Source organism: Procambarus clarkii, chromosome 82 (genome assembly GCF_040958095.1).
Source record: "Procambarus clarkii isolate CNS0578487 chromosome 82, FALCON_Pclarkii_2.0, whole genome shotgun sequence".
In the NCBI taxonomy this organism is placed as follows: Eukaryota; Metazoa; Arthropoda; class Malacostraca; order Decapoda; family Cambaridae; genus Procambarus; species Procambarus clarkii.
In genome coordinates this window covers 17368119-17391845 of record NC_091231.1, presented here as the reverse complement: position 1 = coordinate 17391845, position 23727 = coordinate 17368119, and the positions used below count along the sequence as shown (strand labels likewise).

Here is a 23727-nt window from a genome sequence, read left to right as displayed (position 1 = left end):
TTTCGTTCTGCAATTTCATGACGCTCCATTCTTCGTTTCTTTTCAACATTAGTTTGCAAATATCGAGACAATGAAAATATAAAAAGTATTGCTCCTTGTCTCAAAACAAATGTTACACTGTGAAAGTTACAGAAGGGAAAATCAACATTTCGCTGATTACCTTGTAATCGTTGAATCGATTTCAGTAATAAACGTTGCAGACATGATAACAGTGACCAATGAATGTTGCTATATCTTCATGTTGGCATAAAATTAAATACATAGAAGTATGATTGGTTTTGAGGCACAGTCCTCAGAAACAGGAGTTAACCTGACAAGACACACATGGTGGCCGGACTACACCATCCACACATAGTGGGATTCTAAAAAAGCTGGGCACGAAACGGCTGGTGGAGAAAGAGTGGTGTCAACTTGGTGTAAGAACAAGTGCTGCCTGTGTGACATATTATATTAATTGGGTCTGCCTACCAACCTAACGTCTCCTGAAGACTTAGTATCTTCATCATGAATTCATAGCTAAAACGTGTCAGCTTATTAATGCCCAAATATTCCTAAACCTGTTGTGATCGTTTTGCAGCTGAGCTTAACATTACCAAACATTATCTACAAGCACATTAACGTGCTTTAAACCAATGTTTGGAGCACCAATTACAAACCTTCAGAGGTGTTTTAATTCCGGTCCTGTCGTACAGAGCTCTGTTATTCTGAACGTTGTATTTGATTGATATCCTGTCTACGACCATGTTGATTGTTCTATAATTATTATATTTATATGAAGCTTCAATATTTCATAACTAAGTCACTGAGAATATCAAGGACTATAAACTCATTTTTCATTTGAATATACGCTCGTTCCCTCGATTTATTTTGGACCCGAGGGAACTTATAATTACAAACTTCAAACAAATGGAAAACAGTTATTTTTTGGGTGGGTAATGGTAGGATAGGTTGTCAGAGAAGACCAGGGATGAGGAAAGGTTGTGAGAGAAGGCCAGACGTGAGGATATACGTAGAAAGAAGGCCAGGGGTTAGGAGAGACTGTGAAAGAAGGCTAAGGGCGAGGAGAGGCTGTGAAAGAAGGCCAGGGGTTAGGAGAGACTGTGAAAGAAGGCCAGGGGTGAGGATAGGCTGTGGAAGAAGGCTAAGGGTGAGGAGAGGCTGTGAAAGAAGGCCAGGGGTTAGGAGAGGCTGTGAAAGAAGGCCAGGGGTGAGGAGAGACTGTGAAAGAAGGCCAGGGGTGAGGATAGGCTGTGAAAGAAGGCTAAGGGTGAGGAGAGGCTGTGAAAGAAGGCCAGGGGTTAGGAGAGACTGTGAAAGAAGGCCAGGGGTGAGGATAGGCTGTGAAAGAAGGCTAAGGGTGAGGAGAGGCTGTGAAAGAAGGCCAGGGGTTAGGAGAGACTGTGAAAGAAGGCCAGGGGTGAGGATAAGCTGTGAAAGAAGGCCAGGGGTGAGGATAGGTTGTGAAAGAAGGCCAGGGGTGAGGAGAGGCTGTGAAAGAAGGCTAAGGGCGAGGAGAGGCTGTGAAAGAAGGCCAGGGGTTAGGAGAGACTGTGAAAGAAGGCCAGGGGTGAGGATAGGCTGTGAAAGAAGGCCAGGGGTGAGGAGAGGCTGTGAAAGAAGGCTAAGGGTGAGGAGAGGCTGTGAAAGAAGGCCAGGGGTTAGGAGAGACTGTGAAAGAAGGCCAGGGGTGAGGAGAGACTGTGAAAGAAGGCCAGGGGTGAGGATAGGCTGTGAAAGAAGGCTAAGGGTGAGGAGAGGCTGTGAAAGAAGGCCAGGGGTTAGGAGAAACTGTGAAAGAAGGCCAGGGGTGAGGATAGGCTGTGAAAGAAGGCCAGGGGTGAGGATAGGCTGTGAAAGAAGGCCAGGGGTGAGGAGAGGCTGTGAAAGAAGGCTAAGGGCGAGGAGAGGCTGTGAAAGAAGGCCAGGGGTTAGGAGAGACTGTGAAAGAAGGCCAGGGGTGAGGAGAGGCTGTGAAAGAAGGCCAGGGGTGAGGAGAGGCTGTGAAAGAAGGCTAAGGGCGAGGAGAGGCTGTGAAAGAAGGCCAGGGGTTAGGAGAAACTGTGAAAGAAGGCCAGGGGTGAGGAGAGGCTGTGAAAGAAGGCTAAGGGCGAGGAGAGGCTGTGAAAGAAGGCCAGGGGTTAGGAGAGACTGTGAAAGAAGGCCAGGGGTGAGGATAGGCTGTGAAAGAAGGCCAGGGGTGAGGAGAGGCTGTGAAAGAAGGCTAAGGGTGAGGAGAGGCTGTGAAAGAAGGCCAGGGGTTAGGAGAGACTGTGAAAGAAGGCCAGGGGTGAGGAGAGACTGTGAAAGAAGGCCAGGGGTGAGGATAGGCTGTGAAAGAAGGCTAAGGGTGAGGAGAGGCTGTGAAAGAAGGCCAGGGGTTAGGAGAAACTGTGAAAGAAGGCCAGGGGTGAGGATAGGCTGTGAAAGAAGGCTAAGGGTGAGGAGAGGCTGTGAAAGAAGGCCAGGGGTTAGGAGAGACTGTGAAAGAAGGCCATGGGTGAGGATAGGCTGTGAAAGAAGGCCAGGGGTGAGGATAGGCTGTGAAAGAAGGCCAGGGGTGAGGAGAGGCTGTGAAAGAAGGCTAAGGGCGAGGAGAGGCTGTGAAAGAAGGCCAGGGGTTAGGAGAGACTGTGAAAGAAGGCCAGGGGTGAGGATAGGCTGTGAAAGAAGGCCAGGGGTGAGGAGAGGCTGTGAAAGAAGGCTAAGGGCGAGGAGAGGCTGTGAAAGAAGGCCAGGGGCTAGGAGAGACTGTGAAAGAAGGCCAGGGGTTAGGAGAGACTGTGAAAGAAGGCCAGGGGTGAGGATAGGCTGTGAAAGAAGGCTAAGGGTGAGGAGAGGCTGTGAAAGAAGGCCAGGGGTGAGGATAGGCTGTGCGAGAGGGCCAGGGGTGAGGATAGGCTGTGAGAGAAGGCCAGGGGTGAGGAGAGGCTGTGAAAGAAGGCTAAGGGTGAGGAGAGGCTGTGAAAGAAGGCTAGGGGTGAGGGGAGGCTGTGAAAGAAGGCTAAGGGTGAGGAGAGGCTGTGAAAGAAGGCCAGGGGTGAGGAGAGGCTGTGAAAGAAGGCTAAGGGTGAGGAGAGGCTGTGAAAGAAGGCCAGGGGTGAGGAGAGGCTGTGAAAGAAGGCTAAGGGGTGAGGAGAGGCTGTGAAAGAAGGCTAAGGGTAAGGAGAGACTGTGACAGAAGGCCAGGGGTGAGGATAGGCTGTGAGAGAAGGCCAGGGGTGAGGATAGGCTGTGCGAGAGGGCCAGGGGTGAGGATAGGCTGTGAGAGAAGGCCAGGGGTGAGGATAGGCTGTGAGAGAAGGCCAGGGGTGAGGATAGGCTGTGAGAGAAGGCCAGGGGTGAGGATAGGCTGTGAGAGAAGGCCAGGGGTGAGGATAGGCTGTGAGAGAAGGCCAGGGGTGAGGATAGGCTGTGAGAGAAGGCCAGGGGTGAGGATAGGCTGTGAGAGAAGGCCAGGAGTGAGGATAGGCTGTGAGAGAAGGCCAGGGGTGAGGATAGGCTGTGAGAGAAGGCCAGGGGTGAGGATAGGCTGTGAGAGAAGGCCAGGGGTGAGGAGAGACGGATCTGGACGTTTTTGGGTAACAGAGTGGGAGGAGGCCTTTAACTGCTCGTTCTATATCGCTCCCTGGAGAGCTATATAATAGAGTGAGCGTGTCTCAAGTATTAGTAGTGTGAGCGTGTCTCATGTATTAGTAGTGTGAGCGTGTCTCAAGTATTAGTAGTGTGAGCGTGTCTCAAGTATTAGTAGTGTGAGCGTGTCTCAAGTATTAGTAGTGTGAGCGTGTCTCAAGTATTAGTAGTGTGAGCGTGTCTCAAGTATTAGTAGTGTGAGCGTGTCTCAAGTATTAGTAGTGTGAGCGTGTCTCAAGTATTAGTAGTGTGAGCGTGTCTCAAGTATTAGTAGTGTGAGCGTGTCTCATGTATTAGTAGTGTGAGCGTGTCTCAAGTATTAGTAGTGTGAGCGTGTCTCAAGTATTAGTAGTGTGAGCGTGTATCAAGTATTAGTAGTGTGAGCGTGTCTCAAGTATTAGTAGTGTGAGTGTGTATCAAGTATTAGTAGTGTGAGCGTGTATCAAGTATTAGTAGTGTGAGCGTGTCTCAAGTATTAGTAGTGCGAGTGTGTATCAAGTATTAGTAGTGTGAGCGTGTATCAAGTATTAGTAGTGTGGGCGTGTATCAAGTATTAGTAGTGTGAGCGTGTCTCAAGTATTAGTAGTGTGAGCGTGTCTCAAGTATTAGTAGTGTGAGTGTGTATCAAGTATTAGTAGTGTGAGCGTGTATCAAGTATTAGTAGTGTGAGCGTGTCTCAAGTATTAGTAGTGTGAGCGTGTCTCATGTATTAGTAGTGTGAGCGTGTCTCAAGTATTAGTAGTGTGAGCGTGTCTCAAGTATTAGTAGTGTGAGCGTGTATCAAGTATTAGTAGTGTGAGCGTGTCTCAAGTATTAGTAGTGTGAGTGTGTATCAAGTATTAGTAGTGTGAGCGTGTATCAAGTATTAGTAGTGTGAGCGTGTCTCAAGTATTAGTAGTGTGAGTGTGTATCAAGTATTAGTAGTGTGAGCGTGTATCAAGTATTAGTAGTGTGGGCGTGTATCAAGTATTAGTAGTGTGAGCGTGTCTCAAGTATTAGTAGTGTGAGCGTGTCTCAAGTATTAGTAGTGTGAGTGTGTATCAAGTATTAGTAGTGTGAGCGTGTATCAAGTATTAGTAGTGTGAGCGTGTCTCAAGTATTAGTAGTGTGAGCGTGTATCAAGTATTAGTAGTGTGAGCGTGTCTCAAGTATTAGTAGTGTGAGTGTGTATCAAGTATTAGTAGTGTGAGCGTGTATCAAGTATTAGTAGTGTGGGCGTGTATCAAGTATTAGTAGTGTGAGCGTGTCTCAAGTATTAGTAGTGTGAGCGTGTCTCAAGTATTAGTAGTGTGAGTGTGTATCAAGTATTAGTAGTGTGAGCGTGTATCAAGTATTAGTAGTGTGGGCGTGTATCAAGTATTAGTAGTGTGAGCGTGTCTCAAGTATTAGTAGTGTGAGCGTGTCTCAAGTATTAGTAGTGTGAGCGTGTCTCAAGTATTAGTAGTGTGAGCGTGTCTCATGTATTAGTAGTGTGAGCGTGTATCAAGTATTAGTAGTGTGAGCGTGTCTCAAGTATTAGTAGTGTGAGTGTGTATCAAGTATTAGTAGTGTGAGCGTGTATCAAGTATTAGTAGTGTGGGCGTGTATCAAGTATTAGTAGTGTGAGCGTGTCTCAAGTATTAGTAGTGTGAGCGTGTCTCAAGTATTAGTAGTGTGAGCGTGTCTCAAGTATTAGTAGTGTGAGCGTGTCTCATGTATTAGTAGTGTGAGCGTGTATCAAGTATTAGTAGTGTGAGCGTGTATCAAGTATTAGTAGTGTGGGCGTGTGTGTATCAAGTATTAGTAGTGTGAGCGTGTCTCAAGTATTAGTAGTGTGAGCGTGTCTCAAGTATTAGTAGTGTGAGCGTGTCTCAAGTATTAGTAGTGTGAGCGTGTCTCAAGTATTAGTAGTGTGAGCGTGTCTCAAGTATTAGTAGTGTGAGCGTGTCTCAAGTATTAGTAGTGTGAGCATGTCTCAAGTATTAGTAGTGTGAGCGTGTCTCAAGTATTAGTAGTGTGAGCGTGTCTCAAGTATTAGTAGTGTGAGCGTGTCTCAAGTATTAGTAGTGTAAGCGTGTATCGTGTATTAGTAGTGTGAGCGTGTATCGTATATTAATAGTGTGAGCGTGTATCAAGTATTGGTAGTGTAAGCGTGTATCAAGTATTAGTAGTGTGAGCGTGTATCAAGTATTAGTAGTGTGAGCGTGCCTCAAGTATTAGTAGTGTGAGCGTGTATCAAGTATTAGTAGTGTGGGCGTGTATCAAGTATTAGTAGTGTGAGCGTGTATCAAGTATTAGTAGTGTGAGCGTGTCTCAAGTATTAGTAGTGTGAGTGTGTATCAAGTATTAGTAGTGTGAGCGTGTATCAAGTATTAGTAGTGTGAGCGTGTCTCAAGTATTAGTAGTGTGAGTGTGTATCAAGTATTAGTAGTGTGAGCGTGTATCAAGTATTAGTAGTGTGGGCGTGTATCAAGTATTAGTAGTGTGAGCGTGTCTCAAGTATTAGTAGTGTGAGCGTGTCTCAAGTATTAGTAGTGTGAGTGTGTATCAAGTATTAGTAGTGTGAGCGTGTATCAAGTATTAGTAGTGTGAGCGTGTCTCAAGTATTAGTAGTGTGAGCGTGTATCAAGTATTAGTAGTGTGAGCGTGTCTCAAGTATTAGTAGTGTGAGTGTGTATCAAGTATTAGTAGTGTGAGCGTGTATCAAGTATTAGTAGTGTGGGCGTGTATCAAGTATTAGTAGTGTGAGCGTGTCTCAAGTATTAGTAGTGTGAGCGTGTCTCAAGTATTAGTAGTGTGAGTGTGTATCAAGTATTAGTAGTGTGAGCGTGTATCAAGTATTAGTAGTGTGGGCGTGTATCAAGTATTAGTAGTGTGAGCGTGTCTCAAGTATTAGTAGTGTGAGCGTGTCTCAAGTATTAGTAGTGTGAGCGTGTCTCAAGTATTAGTAGTGTGAGCGTGTCTCATGTATTAGTAGTGTGAGCGTGTATCAAGTATTAGTAGTGTGAGCGTGTCTCAAGTATTAGTAGTGTGAGTGTGTATCAAGTATTAGTAGTGTGAGCGTGTATCAAGTATTAGTAGTGTGGGCGTGTATCAAGTATTAGTAGTGTGAGCGTGTCTCAAGTATTAGTAGTGTGAGCGTGTCTCAAGTATTAGTAGTGTGAGCGTGTCTCAAGTATTAGTAGTGTGAGCGTGTCTCATGTATTAGTAGTGTGAGCGTGTATCAAGTATTAGTAGTGTGAGCGTGTATCAAGTATTAGTAGTGTGGGCGTGTGTGTATCAAGTATTAGTAGTGTGAGCGTGTCTCAAGTATTAGTAGTGTGAGCGTGTCTCAAGTATTAGTAGTGTGAGCGTGTCTCAAGTATTAGTAGTGTGAGCGTGTCTCAAGTATTAGTAGTGTGAGCGTGTCTCAAGTATTAGTAGTGTGAGCGTGTCTCAAGTATTAGTAGTGTGAGCGTGTCTCAAGTATTAGTAGTGTGAGCGTGTCTCAAGTATTAGTAGTGTGAGCGTGTCTCAAGTATTAGTAGTGTGAGCGTGTCTCAAGTATTAGTAGTGTAAGCGTGTATCGTGTATTAGTAGTGTGAGCGTGTATCGTATATTAATAGTGTGAGCGTGTATCAAGTATTGGTAGTGTAAGCGTGTATCAAGTATTAGTAGTGTGAGCGTGTATCAAGTATTAGTAGTGTGAGCGTGCCTCAAGTATTAGTAGTGTGAGCGTGTATCAAGTATTAGTAGTGTGGGCGTGTATCAAGTATTAGTAGTGTGAGCGTGTATCAAGTATTAGTAGTGTGAGCGTGTATCGTATATTAGTAGTGTGAGCGTGTATCGTATATTAGTAGTGTGAGCGTGTATCAAGTATTAGTAGTGTGAGCGTGTATCAAGTATTAGTAGTGTGAGCGTGTATCAAGTATTAGTAGTGTGAGCGTGTATCAAGTATTAGTAGTGTGAGCGTGTATCAAGTATTAGTAGTGTGAGCGTGTATCAAGTATTAGTAGTGTGAGCGTGTATCAAGTATTAGTAGTGTGAGCGTGTATCAAGTATTAGTAGTGTGGGCGTGTATCAAGTATTAGTAGTGTGAGCGTGTATCAAGTATTAGTAGTGTGAGCGTGTATCGTATATTAGTAGTGTGAGCGTGTATCAAGTATTAGTAGTGTGAGCGTGTATCAAGTATTAGTAGTGTGAGCGTGTATCAAGTATTAGTAGTGTGAGCGTGTATCAAGTATTAGTAGTATGAGCGTGTATCAAGTATTAGTAGTGTGAGCGTGAATCAAGTATTAGTAGTGTGAGCGTGTATCGTATATTAGTAGTGTGAGCGTGTATCGTGTATTAGAGGCATGAGCGAGTATCATTTATTACAAGTGAGTGTGTGTATCATGTATTACAAGTGTATCGTGATACGGTGCTGCGGTTGTACCGGGCCGATGGAATAATCTCACGTGAATTAATACAAAAACAACCAAAAAACGCATTGGCATTTGCAGTATGAAAAGTGGGCAACCGTGTGAGTAAACTCAGACAAAAATATAATAAATATACTTCACAATTACAAGAAAGAAATATCTGAATTAAAACAATTACACCACTTGGTGGATACACAATCGCAAAGAAAACACATGAAAAATTACGTTAGTAAAATTACACAATGTGAACAAATAAAGGTCTTACAAATTATTCCCTAGAGACACGACAACCTGGCCAGGCAAAGGCTGGGGAGCACGAGTGGTGGCCGGTAGTATTGTTGACCCTCGGAGCACCCGAGGGCAACCCGTTCTCGCAAATTTAATAAGTCAATATTGTCTTATTAAATATGTGCATAGGTGACATACTTAACATAATAGTTTCCCTTGAAAAGCTTCATAGAAAACACCGACCTTACCTAACCTACTTAGTATGTTAAGATAAGCATCTTATTGCTTCGTAATTACAACTATTACCTAACCTATACCTATAATAGGTTAAGTAACAATTGTAATTACGAAGCTATAAGATGCTTATTTTAACATACTAAGTAGGTTAGGTAAGGTCGGTGTTTTCTATGAAGCTTTTCAAGGGAAACTATTATGTTAAGTATGTCACCTATGCACATATTTAATAAGTCAATATTGACTTATTAAATTTGCGAGAACGGGTTGCCCGAGGGAGACCTATGAGGTCAGTGTGGCTTACGAGTATTTATACCCCCTGTTGATGACGTCACATCCTGTGTCAACGTCGACAGGAACGAGTCACCGACAGAGTAACAAGTGCACCTGCGATAGGCTGACGGGAGTGGTGGTAATGACCCTGTGGGTGTGGTCAAGACAGGTGTTTGGACTAGTCAAAATCTTGTTTTCAATGTTACAACACTTGCAGTGCCTGTTGGTGTGGAGTATGTGTCGTGAGTACGCTATCAACGACCAAGGTGAGACTGAAGAGGCAGTTTATGCAGAGGAATTATGTGACACACGTGTGAGCGTGTATCATGTATTAGTAGTGTGAGCGTGTATCATATATTAGAAGTGTGAGCGTGTATCATATATTAGAAGTGTGAGCGTGTATCATATATTAGAAGTGTGAGCGTGTATCATGTAATAGAAGTGTGAGAGTGTATCATGGACTAAATGTGTGAGCATGTATGATATATAACATGTGAGCGTTTGTCATGTATTACAAATGTGAGCGCGTATCGTGTATTAGAAGTGTGAGCATGTATCATGTATTAGTAGTGTGAGCCTGTATTATATATTAGTAATGAGAGTGTGTATCAAATATTACAAGTGGGCATTTATAGTGAATTAGAAATGTGAGCATGTATCATGTATTAGTTGTGTGATTGTGTATCATATATGTTTGTATCAAGTGTTGGGAAGTGAGACCACGTATCATGTATTAAAAGTGAGCGTGTATCATAAATTACAAGTGTGAGCGTGAATCATGTATTAGTAGAAGGAATTTGTATCATGTATTAGTAGTATGAATGTGCATCATGCGTTAGAAGTGTGAGCGAAAATCATATATTAAAAGTGTGAACGTGTATCATGTATCAGTAGTGTGAGCGTGTGTCATGTATTAGAAGTGAGCGTGTATCAGATATTAATAGTATGAGCGTGTATCATGTATTAGTAGTGTGAGCGTGTATAATGTATAAGTAGTGTGAGCTTGTATCATGTATTAAAATGTGATCTTGTATCATAAATTAGTAATGTAAGCGTGTATCATGAATTAAAATCTAAGCATGTATCATGCATTAAAATATGATCGTGAATCATGTACATAATATATGATTGTGTACCAAATTTAACAAATCAATAGTCAGGCAGAAAGCCAGAGTCGTGGAAGGTTGCTAATGTGGTACCAATTTTTAAGAAAGGAGATAAATAACTTATGTCAAGCTGGTGATCAGGCGCAGTTAGTCACAGTGAGAGGGTGTGTAACTGGAGCTCCAATGGTCCTAATACTGAAAATGGAAGTTATAGTGAGTGAACAAGTGCTAGTGAGAGAGCTATGTGGAGCTCTGAGGGCAGAGGTGGATTCCCTGCGGGAGGAGCTGCGATAGATGATGTAGCTAAGATAGACGAAATACCGCCAAGAAGAAGCAAATGAGGAGCGCAGCAGTAGAAAATCGTCGTCTTATAATGTTGTAAAGGACAGGGGGGACTTCAGAAGACTTTGACAAAGCTGCCTACAGAAGTCAAAAAGACTTCCAACCCATTCGCCGTGCTGGAAGACGAATGCTGTGGGGAGACTGTAGTTCCCTCTAAAGGCAAGACAATGAAGGGAGCGAAGGTCCCTCAAGGTGCTCACAAAGTAAAGGAAGTACCTAAGCAAATTTTGATTGTTGGAGATTCTCAGGTGAGGTATATAGATATAGCTTTTTGTGTGAGGGATAGGGGAAGCAGGTTAGGGATTTGCTACCCGGGAGCAGGAATATATGATATTGTTAAAAACATGAATGGTATTATGGCTGGAAATGGGAACAAACCCATTATTTGTATCAGTGACGGTGAAAATGATGTTGGAAAACTTAGGAGTGAGGAACTGATGCAGAAGTTTAAGACAGTAATAGAATTAAAAGCATGGGAGGAATCCCGATCATATGTGGCATTCTTCCAAGAAAGGGAGTTGGAAATGAATGGTTGTCAAGGGCGCTTGGTGTCAATTGCCGACTGGACAAATATTGCAAAACAAATGCAATATCATTCGTAGATTACTAGGAACACTTCTATGGAAGAAATGTTTTTGTTAGAGTGCCACATTTTCGAAAAGCTTATTTTAATAGCCCAAGAATGTGTTTGGTCAAATAGATTGGAAAGTCTTGGGCATAGGGGGTGGGCCAGTCTTGGAGCGAAACGCGAACCCAGCGATGGGTGACGTAAAGAGAGATTTCGATGTGGATTGAAAATATAACTTATTTAAAAATATTCTAAGTAAAGCACAGGAACGTAGTATACAATAGAAATTTACCAGATTGAATACTAATGACCAAAAATGGACAACAATGGATCTAAAGAACCTTATAGGTAGAAAGAGATCTTGATTTAAAAGGATTAAGAATGGGAAGTCAGTTTAAAACAAGAATTCGTACAACTGGTTAGAAATGTTAAAAAAGAGATAAGGAGGGCAAAAAGAAACTATGAAGTTCTCATAGCAGGGCAATCAAAGGCAAATCCTAAAGTTTTTTCAGTTACAGCGAACAAAGATTAGGGAAAAGGATAGGTCCACTAAAAACTGAGACAGATCATATAATGGATAATGATAAAGAGATGAGTTGTGTTTTTAATCAATGTTTTATCTCTGTATTTACTAAAGAGCTTAATTTTATGGCATCAACCGAACTAGTCAATGTGGGTGGGGAGGAGGACAGGTTGACAAGTCTAACAGTTACCAGGGATGATGTAATTATATTTAATAACCTCCATTTACTAAAACAAATAGTGAAACTAAAACCAAACAAATCCCCGTGGCCGGACGCAGTGTTTGCAAGGGTGCTTAAGGAATGCAGCAAAGAGGAGATTTGCGAGCTATTGTCTACGATCTATATAAATAAAAATGGAAATATTCGTTTGTTCAAAATCGCTAATCTCCGAAAGTTCTTCACCGATTGCTTTGAAATATTCAAACAACGTTCCATTCGCATCCAAGCAGGTTTTTATATACATACTGTATAGATGTCACGTCTGTAGCGAAAAAAAAACGTTTTTTTTTTTTTAACTGTGTTTTCATGTGTTTTTCTTGTGAGGGAAATCTTCGAAACCTCTTTACCGATTGCTTTGAAATTTTGACACAACGTTCCATTCGAATAGGTGCATGTTTTTTTTATATATATAATATTAATACCTCACTTGTGACAGGAGAAAACATACTTCTTTTAAAAAACAGTGCCATCTATTGGATGTAAGAGCAACAAATGCTGTAATCTCCGAAAGGTCTTCGCTGATTGCATTTAAATTTTGACACACCGATCCATTTAAATACGCGTGGGTTTTTATATACCTTCTATATAGATGCGACACCCATGACAGATAAAAACATGCCATTTTTTAAAATAGCGACATAACATAATATCAACACATAACAGCAACACACACACTATACTAAATATGTTACAATTCCATTTCAATGTTTCCGATTACATTGATAAGTTGAATTTTCATAGATTTCAATTTATTTTCATTTTGATTTAATTATTTTCATTTTGATTTAATTATTTTGTGTGACATTGCATTGGAAGTGAGCTGTGTTGTTTACCATACTGCTAATTTTGTAAGTAGAAGTGTAGATGCCACACCTGTGACAAGTAAAAACGTTCTTTTTTATAAGAAACAGCGCCATCTGTTGCATGTAAGAGCAATACATGATATACTAAATGTGTTACGACTTCATTTCAATGTTTCCGATTGCATTGAAAACGTGCATTTTCATAAATTTCGATTTTCATTTTAATTTAATTATTTTGTGTGACATTGCAGTGGAATTGAGCTGTGTTGTTTACCACATCATTCATTTCATGAGTATATTTATAGATGCCACACCTGTGACAGATAAAAACATTTTTTTTAAACAGCATCATCTGTGTTACCTAAGAGCAAAACATGCTATACTATGTTATGATTCCATTTCAATATTTCCAATTTCATTGATAAATTGAATTTTCATAGATTTCTATCTATTTTCATTTTGATTTAATTATTGTGTGTGACATTGCGTTGGAATTGAACTGTGTTATTTACTGTTCATTTCGTTGGTATAAGTATAGGTGCCAACCCTGTGACAGGTAAAAACAATTTTTTTTTAAGAAACAGCGTCATCTGTTGCACGCAAGAGCAGCACACACTATATTAAGCATTTTATGACTTCATTTCAATGTTTCCTATTGCATTGTCAAATTGTATTTTCATAGATTTTGTTTTATTTTAATTTTGATTTAATTATTTTGTGTGACATTGCGTTGGAATTGAGTTGCTCACCATACTGTTCATTTTGTGAGTATAATTAATGTTTTTTTTTATTTTTTCATTGTTTTAATATCGTTTTTTAACTGTTTTTCTTATATTTCAGTGATGAGAACATCAGATCATTCGATGTTCCTAATTTTCTGATGGAAACATCCGATCATTTGGGAATGCATCAGAAGAGGGAGTGGGAAGTGGGAGGGAGTGGTATGGAAGACGAGGGGATAGGGGAGTGGGAGATGGTGGGGAGGATGAGGGGTAGAAGGAGTGATGAATGGTTGGGAGGACGAGGGGACGGGGAAGGGGGGGAATGGTGGGGAGGACTGGGAGACAGGGTAAGGATGCTGTGGCTGAGTATTTAGTATTATTGTGGCTAGTATTTAATAAATCATTTGGGTCAGGCAGAGTGCCAGAGTTATGGAAGGTTGCTAATGTGGTATCAATTTTTAAGAAAGGCGACAGATCACTTGCGTCAAACTATCGGCTAATTAGCCTAACGTGTACTGTGGGAAAGTTACTTGAATCGTTAATTGCAAATGCCATTCGTTTTCATCTTGAAAAAAATAATAAATGATTCACTATATGTTTTAAAAAAGGCCGCTCATGTTTACAAAATTTGCTATAATTTTACTCCAGCATAGTTGAGGCAGTTGATAGTGTTAAGGTTTGTGATGTTGTGTACCTAGACTTTAGCAAAGCTTTTGATACAGTGCCATACATGAAAGATTGATTAAAAGTTAGAGGCTAATGGTATTTGGGGTGCTATATTAAGTTGCATTTGGGCATGGCTATAGCAAAGGAAACAGAGTTAGAATAAAAATGGGTTAAGTCAGAGCGGGAAAATGTTGTAAGTGGAGTGCCTCGGGGCTTTGTCCTGGGACCTCTGTTATTCATAATATATATATAAATGATATAGATTCAGGTTTGAGCAACAATATTTGCAAATTTGCTGTTGATACAAAAATCGGGAGGGAAATAAACATGGAAAAAGACTCACTATCACTTCAAGACGATCTAAATAGGGTTTTGAAAGGGTCAAAAGAATGGCAGATGCAGTTTAATGCTGACAAATGTAAGGTTTTGAGGATTGGTAATAATGATAGAGTTACTAGATACGAGCTAGATGGTGTTGAGATTGGAAAGTCAGATTGCGAAAGGGATCTTGGAGTTATGATTATTAAGAATTTAAAACCAAAAAACAGTGCATAAATGTTCGTAATAAGGCAAATAGGACACTGGAATTTTTTAATCGAACTGTTAGTAACAAGACACTTGGACCCGGATTTACGAAACAGTTACGCAAGTTCTTACGACCGTTTTGTCATGACCTCATGATCCACAGCATCGCTGGCCAACCAAAGCCTGGCCAATTTTCAATAAGTGTCTAGAGTAAGTTTAAAAGGCTGGTTAAAACAACGCCAGTTTACTGGGACATGTAAACAAGTCACCGTAAAACCCAGAGAACAAACATTCTCTATATACAATTGATATACACGAGTATACAACTGATACCTTCATCAGACACAGAGCTTCAACACACAGCTCAACTGGTAACATCAATGAACTTCAAGAACTTAACACAGCTATACAATCAGCTATCAGATGAGTAGCAGCTAATACGTAACGGCTAATACTTAAGACTAGCTGACACTAGTCCGTCTCTCTGGGGAATCAGGGAAGTAGTGACTTGCCAATGGCCATGCCGGCCGAGAATGACTTTGTTGCCAACATGGCAAGTCACTCCAACGTTCATCCTGCTCATAACAGAAGCTCCAAACATAAATATTTACAGCCAGTTCATATCGTACCCAAATAGACATATACATAATATAATACAACATATACAAAATCTCAAGGTACATAAGAATATATAACAATATGTGCTAAACGCATAAGGGAATTATGTCTATGTACATCTGACAATACTAGCTGGAGACAATTCTCCAAGGGTTAGGGGGGGGGGTGGAGGTGAAGGGCGGATATGGGAGGAGCTCCTGCAATTACCGGTTGATTTATCGTTTACGACTTTAAGTACCGAATATTTACATACCTCAAGTATATAGTTGTATGAACGAACACAAGCCTCTGCTAGTTCACAAAAAAATTCTAATACAATAGTAAGCTAAGCAAGTGTGGGAACCGACCTGTGAGATTTATATTTATTTAATTTATATGAATTTATATTTACGTTAATTTATATACTTCGATAGCAATTTGTATAATGATAAGTGGACTGTATTTCTGCAATAATCTCTTAATCTCACAAATCGATCCTCTACACATTAGGGGGGGGTTATTAAATTAATATATATGCAGCCAATCAAACTACAGTAATAGCTACATACATTGATGAGGTTCCTTATCTTATAGTACAGCAGGTTAGTCCACCAGGTATAACTAGGGTGTAGACACCAAATTATCCTCTTTGAGGCAGCTTCCATCACCCAGTAACTGGTGCACAAAATCTTGCATCCTCGTCTTGACCTGTCAAAAGTGCGCTAGCTGTGAAGCCAGATACCTATATATGACAAGTATATCAGAGAAAACAGTACATGGAACATGAAGACCTGGCTTAATTACCTTTAGTTTGAGGCTTCCACGTGATCTAACCGGGTCACCCTATATCCTGACATTAATGGCCATAAATGAATGATAAACGGGTTTCGGATAGACACTTAACTTGAATTTGTAGACAGCGTATTGACAAATGGTACACCTTTGGTTTCCATAACACTACGTCCAAGTAAATTTAACAGGAGCCGAATTTGCTCCCGTGTGAGCCTCTGGTCTCAATAAACAACAATGACTGTTTAACACTCCATACTATTGACGTTACTGGCCGACATTGTCCAGAATGATAGGAGCCGAATTTGCTCCACACGTCTCGGAGGTGACACAACAATGGCTCCCTCCTTCCTCCCTTCTGACGCCTGGCTTACATTGTCCAGATTTCAGAACGTGATAGAAGGGTCACATTTACTCTACTTTAATATTGATAATTAAGTTAATTTATATAAGATGTTTTTATGATGGTAAAGTCCAAAGACTAATGTATTTAAGAATAATTCCCAGCAGAATAGCTGGTCAATTTATAATGGTATGTGGTGATGATATCCCGTTTTCTATAGACGGTAATTCCACTACAAGTTACGTTTTCTATGGGTAACTTGTGGGTAATACAGCTATTATCTGTATGATTATTAAATGGTGTCGGATTTTCCGACAGCAAGTACTATGTGACTATACAGTATGACTGCAACATACACTTACACCATGTATTTACACTGGTGTATGTGTGGTCATAACACGTGTACATCTTTCCTCATTCTTTGACGGCTTTGGTTACATTTATTAAATAGTTTACAAGCATGAAAACTTCCCAGTCAACTGAGGCTGTTATAAACCAACCCGTCCTCGACTCAAGTTCATTACATCCAGCAGTCAACCCCACAGCCGCATTCATAAATTTTAACATGCTGTTCATTCAAAACAGGAATTTTCTCAAATATAAATTAATATTATAATATATTAGCATATTGTGCATATATAGGCATAGGTTAGGTTAGGTTAGGTGTTTAGGTTCTATTGGCGATTATTTGTATTTGTAGTACGTGGGTGAAGCATTTATAGCGTTGTGATTCGAACAAAATTCGTCAGTGAAACACTTGTTCCGGATATGTTCGAACGTCAGCAGTTGTGAGTCGTGTGTAAACCGCTTTTCATTCATAAACAGGGGGTTTGGCGGGTGCATGGAATCACTTTTGGATCTTTGTTTGGAGGACGGGCTGTATAAACAGCCTCTTGGTGCTTCGGAGCTCAATAACTGTTTAACAATCAGAAAAAAAGCCGCCAAAGACTGAAAAAAGATAGACAGACTCGTAAGTGCTTGCGTAACTGTTTCGTGAATCTGGCCCCTGGTGTTGTTCTTCAGCTATATCTTGCTCTGGTTAGGCCCCATTTAGATTAATCAGTTCAGTTTTAGTCACCGTACTATAGAATGGATAAAAATTCACTTGAATGCATCCAGCGAAGAATGACATATTTAATCCCCCAAATTAGAAACCTGTCATATGATGTTACGTGTTATCGAGCCCCTTCTAGTTCTCTCCAAATCCGTCTTTAAGAGTCATATCAGCTTTCTTTACTGATTCTCTGAGATGCAGGGAGTCTGTTGATACATGTGGCGACCAGATCGGCCACCTGATGTGGGAGAAATTTACATATATAAGTTTGTAGGTAAGGGGGAAGTGGTGCCTTGATACAAACGAAATGGTGTCCCCTACCTGCTTATCCGCCAATTTGTGGACAACGCCAGCTGACTGCGGATTGGCTGACTTAGATCACGCGCGACCAGTCAGAGCCCGCCGTGACGTCACCGAGTGCCCCAGGCGGCGCCGGTGGTGTAACGTCAGAGTTGACCTGACTGTGATCGTGGAAGGACGTTCTTTGGTCAACTCTTGAGGATTGGAAACTCTGGGAGCCTTACTCAGTGGATTAAAGCTAGCCATCGCAGTCCACCATTGTTATTGGAGACCCTGTGCTTCTGGGAAGCAATAAGAAACCAAATTTATTGAGCAGAGGAGGGCCAAAACTTGCAAAATCGGTCGGGTTGGGTGATAATGATGGAGGGCGCCGCCTGACGTCGAGGGTCTGGACAATATGGCGGGCACGCCTGGCTGTGACTAGAACACCTTCACTGAGGACGTTGGAGGGACAACACCGTTGTCACTCCACCGTATATATATATATATATATATATATATATATATATATATATATATATATATATATATATATATATATATATATATATATATATATATATATATATATAATGTCGTACCTAGTAGCCAGAACGCCCTTCTCGGCGTGCGTTGCTGAGCCACATCAACCTTCCCTGTCCCCCCCCCCACCATTCCCCCCCCCCTCACCCGTCTCCTCGGCCTCCCCACCATTTCCCACTCCACTATCCCCTCTTCCTTCTCACCGTGCCCCACTTCCCTGTTCCTTTGCCCTCTCCACCATTCTCCATTCCCCCATCCCCCCGTCCCCTCGTCCTTCCCCACGATAACCCCCTCCCTTTTCCCCTCGTCCTCCCCACTATCTTTCACTTCCATCCCCACCATTCCCCAATCACTCGTCCGATGCCTTCCCAAATGGTCTGATGTTCCCATCAGAAAATTGGTAACATCAAGTGATCAGATATTCTCATCACTGATATATAAGAAAAACAGTTAAAAAATGAAATGAAAATATGAAAAAAATAAAAAATAAACTATACTCACGAAAGGAACAATATGGTAATCAACATAGTTCAATTCCAATGCAATTCACACAAAATAATTAAATCAAAATGAAAATAAATCAAAATCTATGAAAATTCCATTTATCAATGCAATCAGAAACATTGAAATGGAATTGTAACATATTTAGTATAGCATGTGTGTTGCTCATACATGCAACAGATGGCGCTGTTTTTCAAGAAAAGCATAGTTTTACCTGTCACAGGTGTGGCATCTATACCTATACTTACGAAATGAATGGTGTAGTAAACAATACAGCTCAATTCCAACACAATGTCACTAAATAATTCAATAAAAAATTAAATAAATCGAAATCTATGATAATAAAATTTCTCAATGCAATCGGAAACATTGAAATGGAATTCGTGGCATTTAGTATAGCGTGCATGTTGCTATTATTTCCAACAGATGGCGCTGTTTTTCAAAAATGCCTGTTTTTACCTGTCACAAGGGTGGCATCTATATAGTAGGTATATAAAAAGACGCTCCTATTTGAATGCAACGTTGTGAGAAAATTTCAAAGCAATCGGTGAAGAACTTTCGGAGATTTGCGGTTATGCACAAACGAATATTTCCATTTTTATTTATATTGATAGGTGATATTATTATTGTTGCCACTAATGTTGGTGACCTAGATAAATAGATAAATATCACTTCAGTTTATAATTCCCGTCAATATCAAACTATTGTAGTATCCATCTTCCTCCTAATAAACATCGCATATTATCATATTCTCTACCTATGTCCAAAAATACTCGTACTAGAAAACAATAGCGGCTTGCAAAATTGTCATACTGTCCGTTTTCTGTTTTGGGTCCTCTGGTAGGTTAGGATAAGGCACATTAGTATAACAGTTTCTTGATGTTGCGAAACGTTAAGAGGACGGGCTGCAATATCTGGGAATAACCCCGCCGGTTACACCAATGACTACAGCAGTCGCTGCAAGAATTATGAAACGGTCTCAAATCACCTTGAGGTTATCTTGAGATGATTTCGGGGCTTTAGTGTCCACGCGGCCAGGTTCTCGACCAGGCCTCCACCCCCAGGAAGCAGCCCGTGACAGCTGACGAACACCCAGGTACCTATTTTACTGCTAGGTAACAGGGGCATAGGGTGAAAGAAACTCTGCCCATTGTTTCTCGCCGGCGCCCGGGATCGAACCAGGGACCACAGGATCACAAGTCCAGTGTGCTGTCCGCTCGGCCGACCGGCTCCCTAATTCGACATCTGTTTGAAGAAATCTCATCATCTAGAGTCGTAGATTATTCTCATTGATCATCGCTGACGTTGCCTTAAAGGTTGCCACAGAGGTGAGACGTCAGTCAGAGGTGGCTCTCACCAGCCACCCAGCGACCGGTCACATCACTCACAATACTCACCAAAGGATTCCTACCGATATTGGTTTTCTCTCAGTGCCTGTGTGAGTCGTGATGGCCGCTTCTTCTTGTATTTCACCGTGAGGGCCGGCCGTAGTGCAGAGTTTACACAGGAGTCCTGGTGGGACTTCTGAATATTGCGGCATATTGACACTATATATATATATATATATATATATATATATATATATATATATATATATATATATATATATATATATATATATATATATATATATATATATATATATATGCAATTGACGATCACAAAACACTGATCATTTTATGCGGAAAATCCACAGAGAAATATGAAATGAGGTGAACGTTTCGGCTTTGTTAAAGCCTTTGTCAACACCAGACTGACTCAAACACCAGACTGAGTCAGTCTGGTGTTGACAAAGGCTTTAACAAAGCCGAAACGTTCACCTCATTTCAAATTTCTCTGTGGATTTTCCGCATATATATATATATATATATATATATATATATATATATATATATATATATATATATATATATATATATATATATATATATATATATATATGTCGTACCTAATAGCCAGAACGCACTTCTCAGCCTACTATTCAAGGCCCGATTTGCCTAATAAGCCAAGTTTTCATGAATTAATGTTTTTTCGTCTACCTAACCTACCTAACCTAACCTAACCTCGCTTTTTTTGGCTACCTAACCTAACCTTACCTATAAATATAGGTTAGATTAGGTTAGGTAGGGTTGGTTAGGTTCGGTCATATATCTACGTTAATTTTAACTCCAATAAAAAAAAATTGACCTCATATATAGAGAAAAGGGTTGCTTTATCATTTCATAAGAAAAAAATTATAGTAAATATATTAATTCAGGAAAACTTGGCTTATTAGGCAAATCGGGCCTTGAATAGTAGGCTGAAAAGTGAGTTCTGGCTACTAGGTACGACATATATATATATATATATATATATATATATATATATATATATATATATATATATATATATATATATATATATATATGTCGTACCTAATAGCCAGAACGCACTTCTCAGCCTACTATGCAAGGCCCGATTTGCCTAATAAGCCAAGTTTTCATGAATTAATTGTTTTTCGATTACCTAATCTACCTAACCTAACCTACCCTAACTTTTTCGGCTACCTAACCTAAACCTAACCTATAGAGATAGGTTAGGTTAGGTTAGGTAGGGTTAGTTAGGTTTGGTCATATATCTACGTTAATTTAACTCCAATAAAAAAAAATTAACCTCATACATAATGAAATGGGTAGCTTTATCATTTCATAAGAAAAAAATGTTGGAGTTAAGCTTCGACTCTATAGTCCCGCCTCTCAACCGTAAATCAATTGGTCTACAAGCTACTGATTCTGTTGGGCTCTATTATATCAACATTTAGAAATGTGTATGAAGTCTGCCTCTGCCACATCACTGCCTAATACATTCCATTTGTTAACTACTCTGACATTGAAATAGGTTATTAGTAGAGCTAAACTATTGGAAGTGGCAATAAGGAACTTTCTGAGCCAACATGTCAGGGCACCCACAAGAATGAGAGGCAATGACGAACCAGCGAGACTCGACCTGAGTTTCACCTTGAATGAGTCAAAAAAATAAGAAAAATCAAATTAGAAGCCCTCATATGAATGAGTGACCACGGTGTATTGACGTTTGAGTATCTGGTGGAAGTAGGGATAACATATTCAAGGATAGGACCGGAAGGGAAAAGACTGAATTACCGAAGAGGAAAATATGATGAGAAGAGGAACTTCCTAAGGGGAATACCATGGGAAACAGAACTCCTAGAGAAGAATGTTCAAAATATGATGGACTATGTCACGCAGAAATGCCAGGAAGCTTCAGATAAATTTGTCCCGATCCGAAAGGAGAAAAGTTAAAAGCAACAGAAGAACCCATAGTTCAACCAGGAATGTAAGGTAGCGAAGCAATTGAGTAAAATAATATGGAGAAACTACAGGAATAAAAGAATGCCAGAGAACAGGGAGAGATACCAGAAGGGAAGAAATGAGTACATCAAAGTGAGAAGAGATGCAGAGAGACAGTATGAAAATGACATACCGAGTAAAGCTAAGACCCAACTAAAGCTGCTCCACAGCCATATCAGGAGGAAAACCGCGGTGAAGGAACAGGTGATGAAACTGAGAAGAGGGGAGTAGAGATACACAGAGAATGACAAGGAGGTGTGTGAAGAACTCAACAAGAGATTCCAGGAGGTCTTCACAAAAGAACAGGGAGAATCCCCTGCGCTAAATGAGGAAGCAAACCAAGCAGCCTTGGAGGATTTTGACCTCACCAGAGATGAGGTCAAAAGGAATCTTATGGAGTTGAATGTGACAAAGGTTGTTAGTTCTGACAGAATCTCACTGTGAATACTTAAAGAAGGTGCAGAAGCACTAAGCGTGTCACTCTCTATGGTGTATAACATGTCACTTGAAACAGGAGACCTACCGGAAAGCTGGAAGAAAGCTAATGTAGTCCCAATATACAAAAAGGGTGACAGGCAAGAGCCACTGAACTTCTGGCCAGTTTCCTTAACTTGTATACCATGCAAGGTTGAGAAGATCGTGAGGAGAAGGCTCGTAGGGTATCTGGAGGGAAATAGCTTTGTAACACTCAACCAGCATGGGTTCAGAGATGGTAAATCGTGCCTCACAGGGTTAATAGAATTCTATGACCAAGCAACAAAAATTAGGAAAGAAAGAGAAGGGTGGGCCGACTGCATTTTATTGGACTGTCAGAAAGCTTTTGACACAGTACCCTATAGAAGGCTGTTACGAAAGTTGAAACAACATGCAAGAGTAAAAAATGAGGAGGTCCAGTGGATAAGGGAGTATCTAAGAAACAAGAAAGAGGGAGTAACTATGAGGGGGAAGGGGGAGACATCAGAATGGCGAGATGTCACTAGCGGAGTCCCACAGGGCTCTGTACTTGGACCCATCCTGATGACCAGACCACACACTAGAATGTGAAGGGACGACGAGGTTTCGGTCCGTCCTGGACCATTCTCAAGTTGATTGTGAGACAATCGGCTTGAGAACGGTCCAGGACGGACCGAAACGTCGTCGTCCCTTCACATTCTAGTGTGTGGTCTGGTCATCATATTTGAGCCACATTATTGTGACTCATCGCCTGCATTTGGACCCATCCTGTTTCTAATATATGTAAACGATCTTCCAGAAAGTATAGACTCATTCCTCTCAATGTTTGCTGATGATGCAAAAATTATGAGAAGAATCAAGACAGATGAAGATAGAGACTACAGGACAACCTGGACAGGCTGGAGGAATGGTCGAGAAAATGGCTAATAAAGTTCAACTTAGGAAAGTGCAAGGTAATGAAATTAGGGGAAGGGAGCAGAAGGCTGAAGACAAGGTACCATCTGGGAGGTGAAATCTTACATGAGTCATATAGAGAGAAAGATCTGGGGACTAATATCACACCGAACCTGTCCCCAGAGGCCCATATTAAAAGTATATCCTCAGCGGCATATGCAAGACTGGCCAACATAAGAACTGCCTTCAGTAACTTATGTAAGGAATCGTTCAGAATCCTGTATACCACTTATGCCAGACCAATCCTGGAATATGCAGCTCCAGCCTGGAGTCCATACCTAGTTAAACACAAGACAAAGTTAGAGAAGATTCAGCGGTATGTCACCAGACTCGTTCCAGAACTGAGAGGTATGAGCTACGAGGAAAGGCTAAAGGAGCTAAGATCTCACTTCCCTGGAAGACAGAAGAGTAAAGGGAGATATGATAACCACCTACAAAACTATCAGGGGAGTTGACAGGGTGGACAAAGACAAACTCTTCAGCACGGGCGGAACACGAACAAGGGGACACAGGTGGAAACTGAGTACTCAATTAAGCCACAGAGACATTAGAAAGAACTTTTTCAGTGTCAGAGTAGTTTACAGATGGAGTGCATTAGGCAGTGATGTGGTGGAGGTTGACTCCATACACAGTTTCAAATGTAGATAT

General features: G+C 40.9%; 1 protein-coding gene across 1 annotated transcript; it reads right to left on the bottom strand.

Moving 5' to 3' along the window:
* Nucleotides 1-951: 951 nt before the first annotated feature.
* On the bottom strand, nt 952-19865 carry LOC138358172 (glutamine-rich protein 2-like). Its single transcript, XM_069315676.1, has 2 exons — nt 19723-19865; nt 952-3121 (listed from the first exon to the last, which is right to left on the bottom strand). Exons 1-2 carry the CDS (start codon nt 19863-19865, stop codon nt 952-954), a joined length of 2313 nt encoding a protein of 770 aa, XP_069171777.1.
* Nucleotides 19866-23727: the final 3862 nt, after the last annotated feature.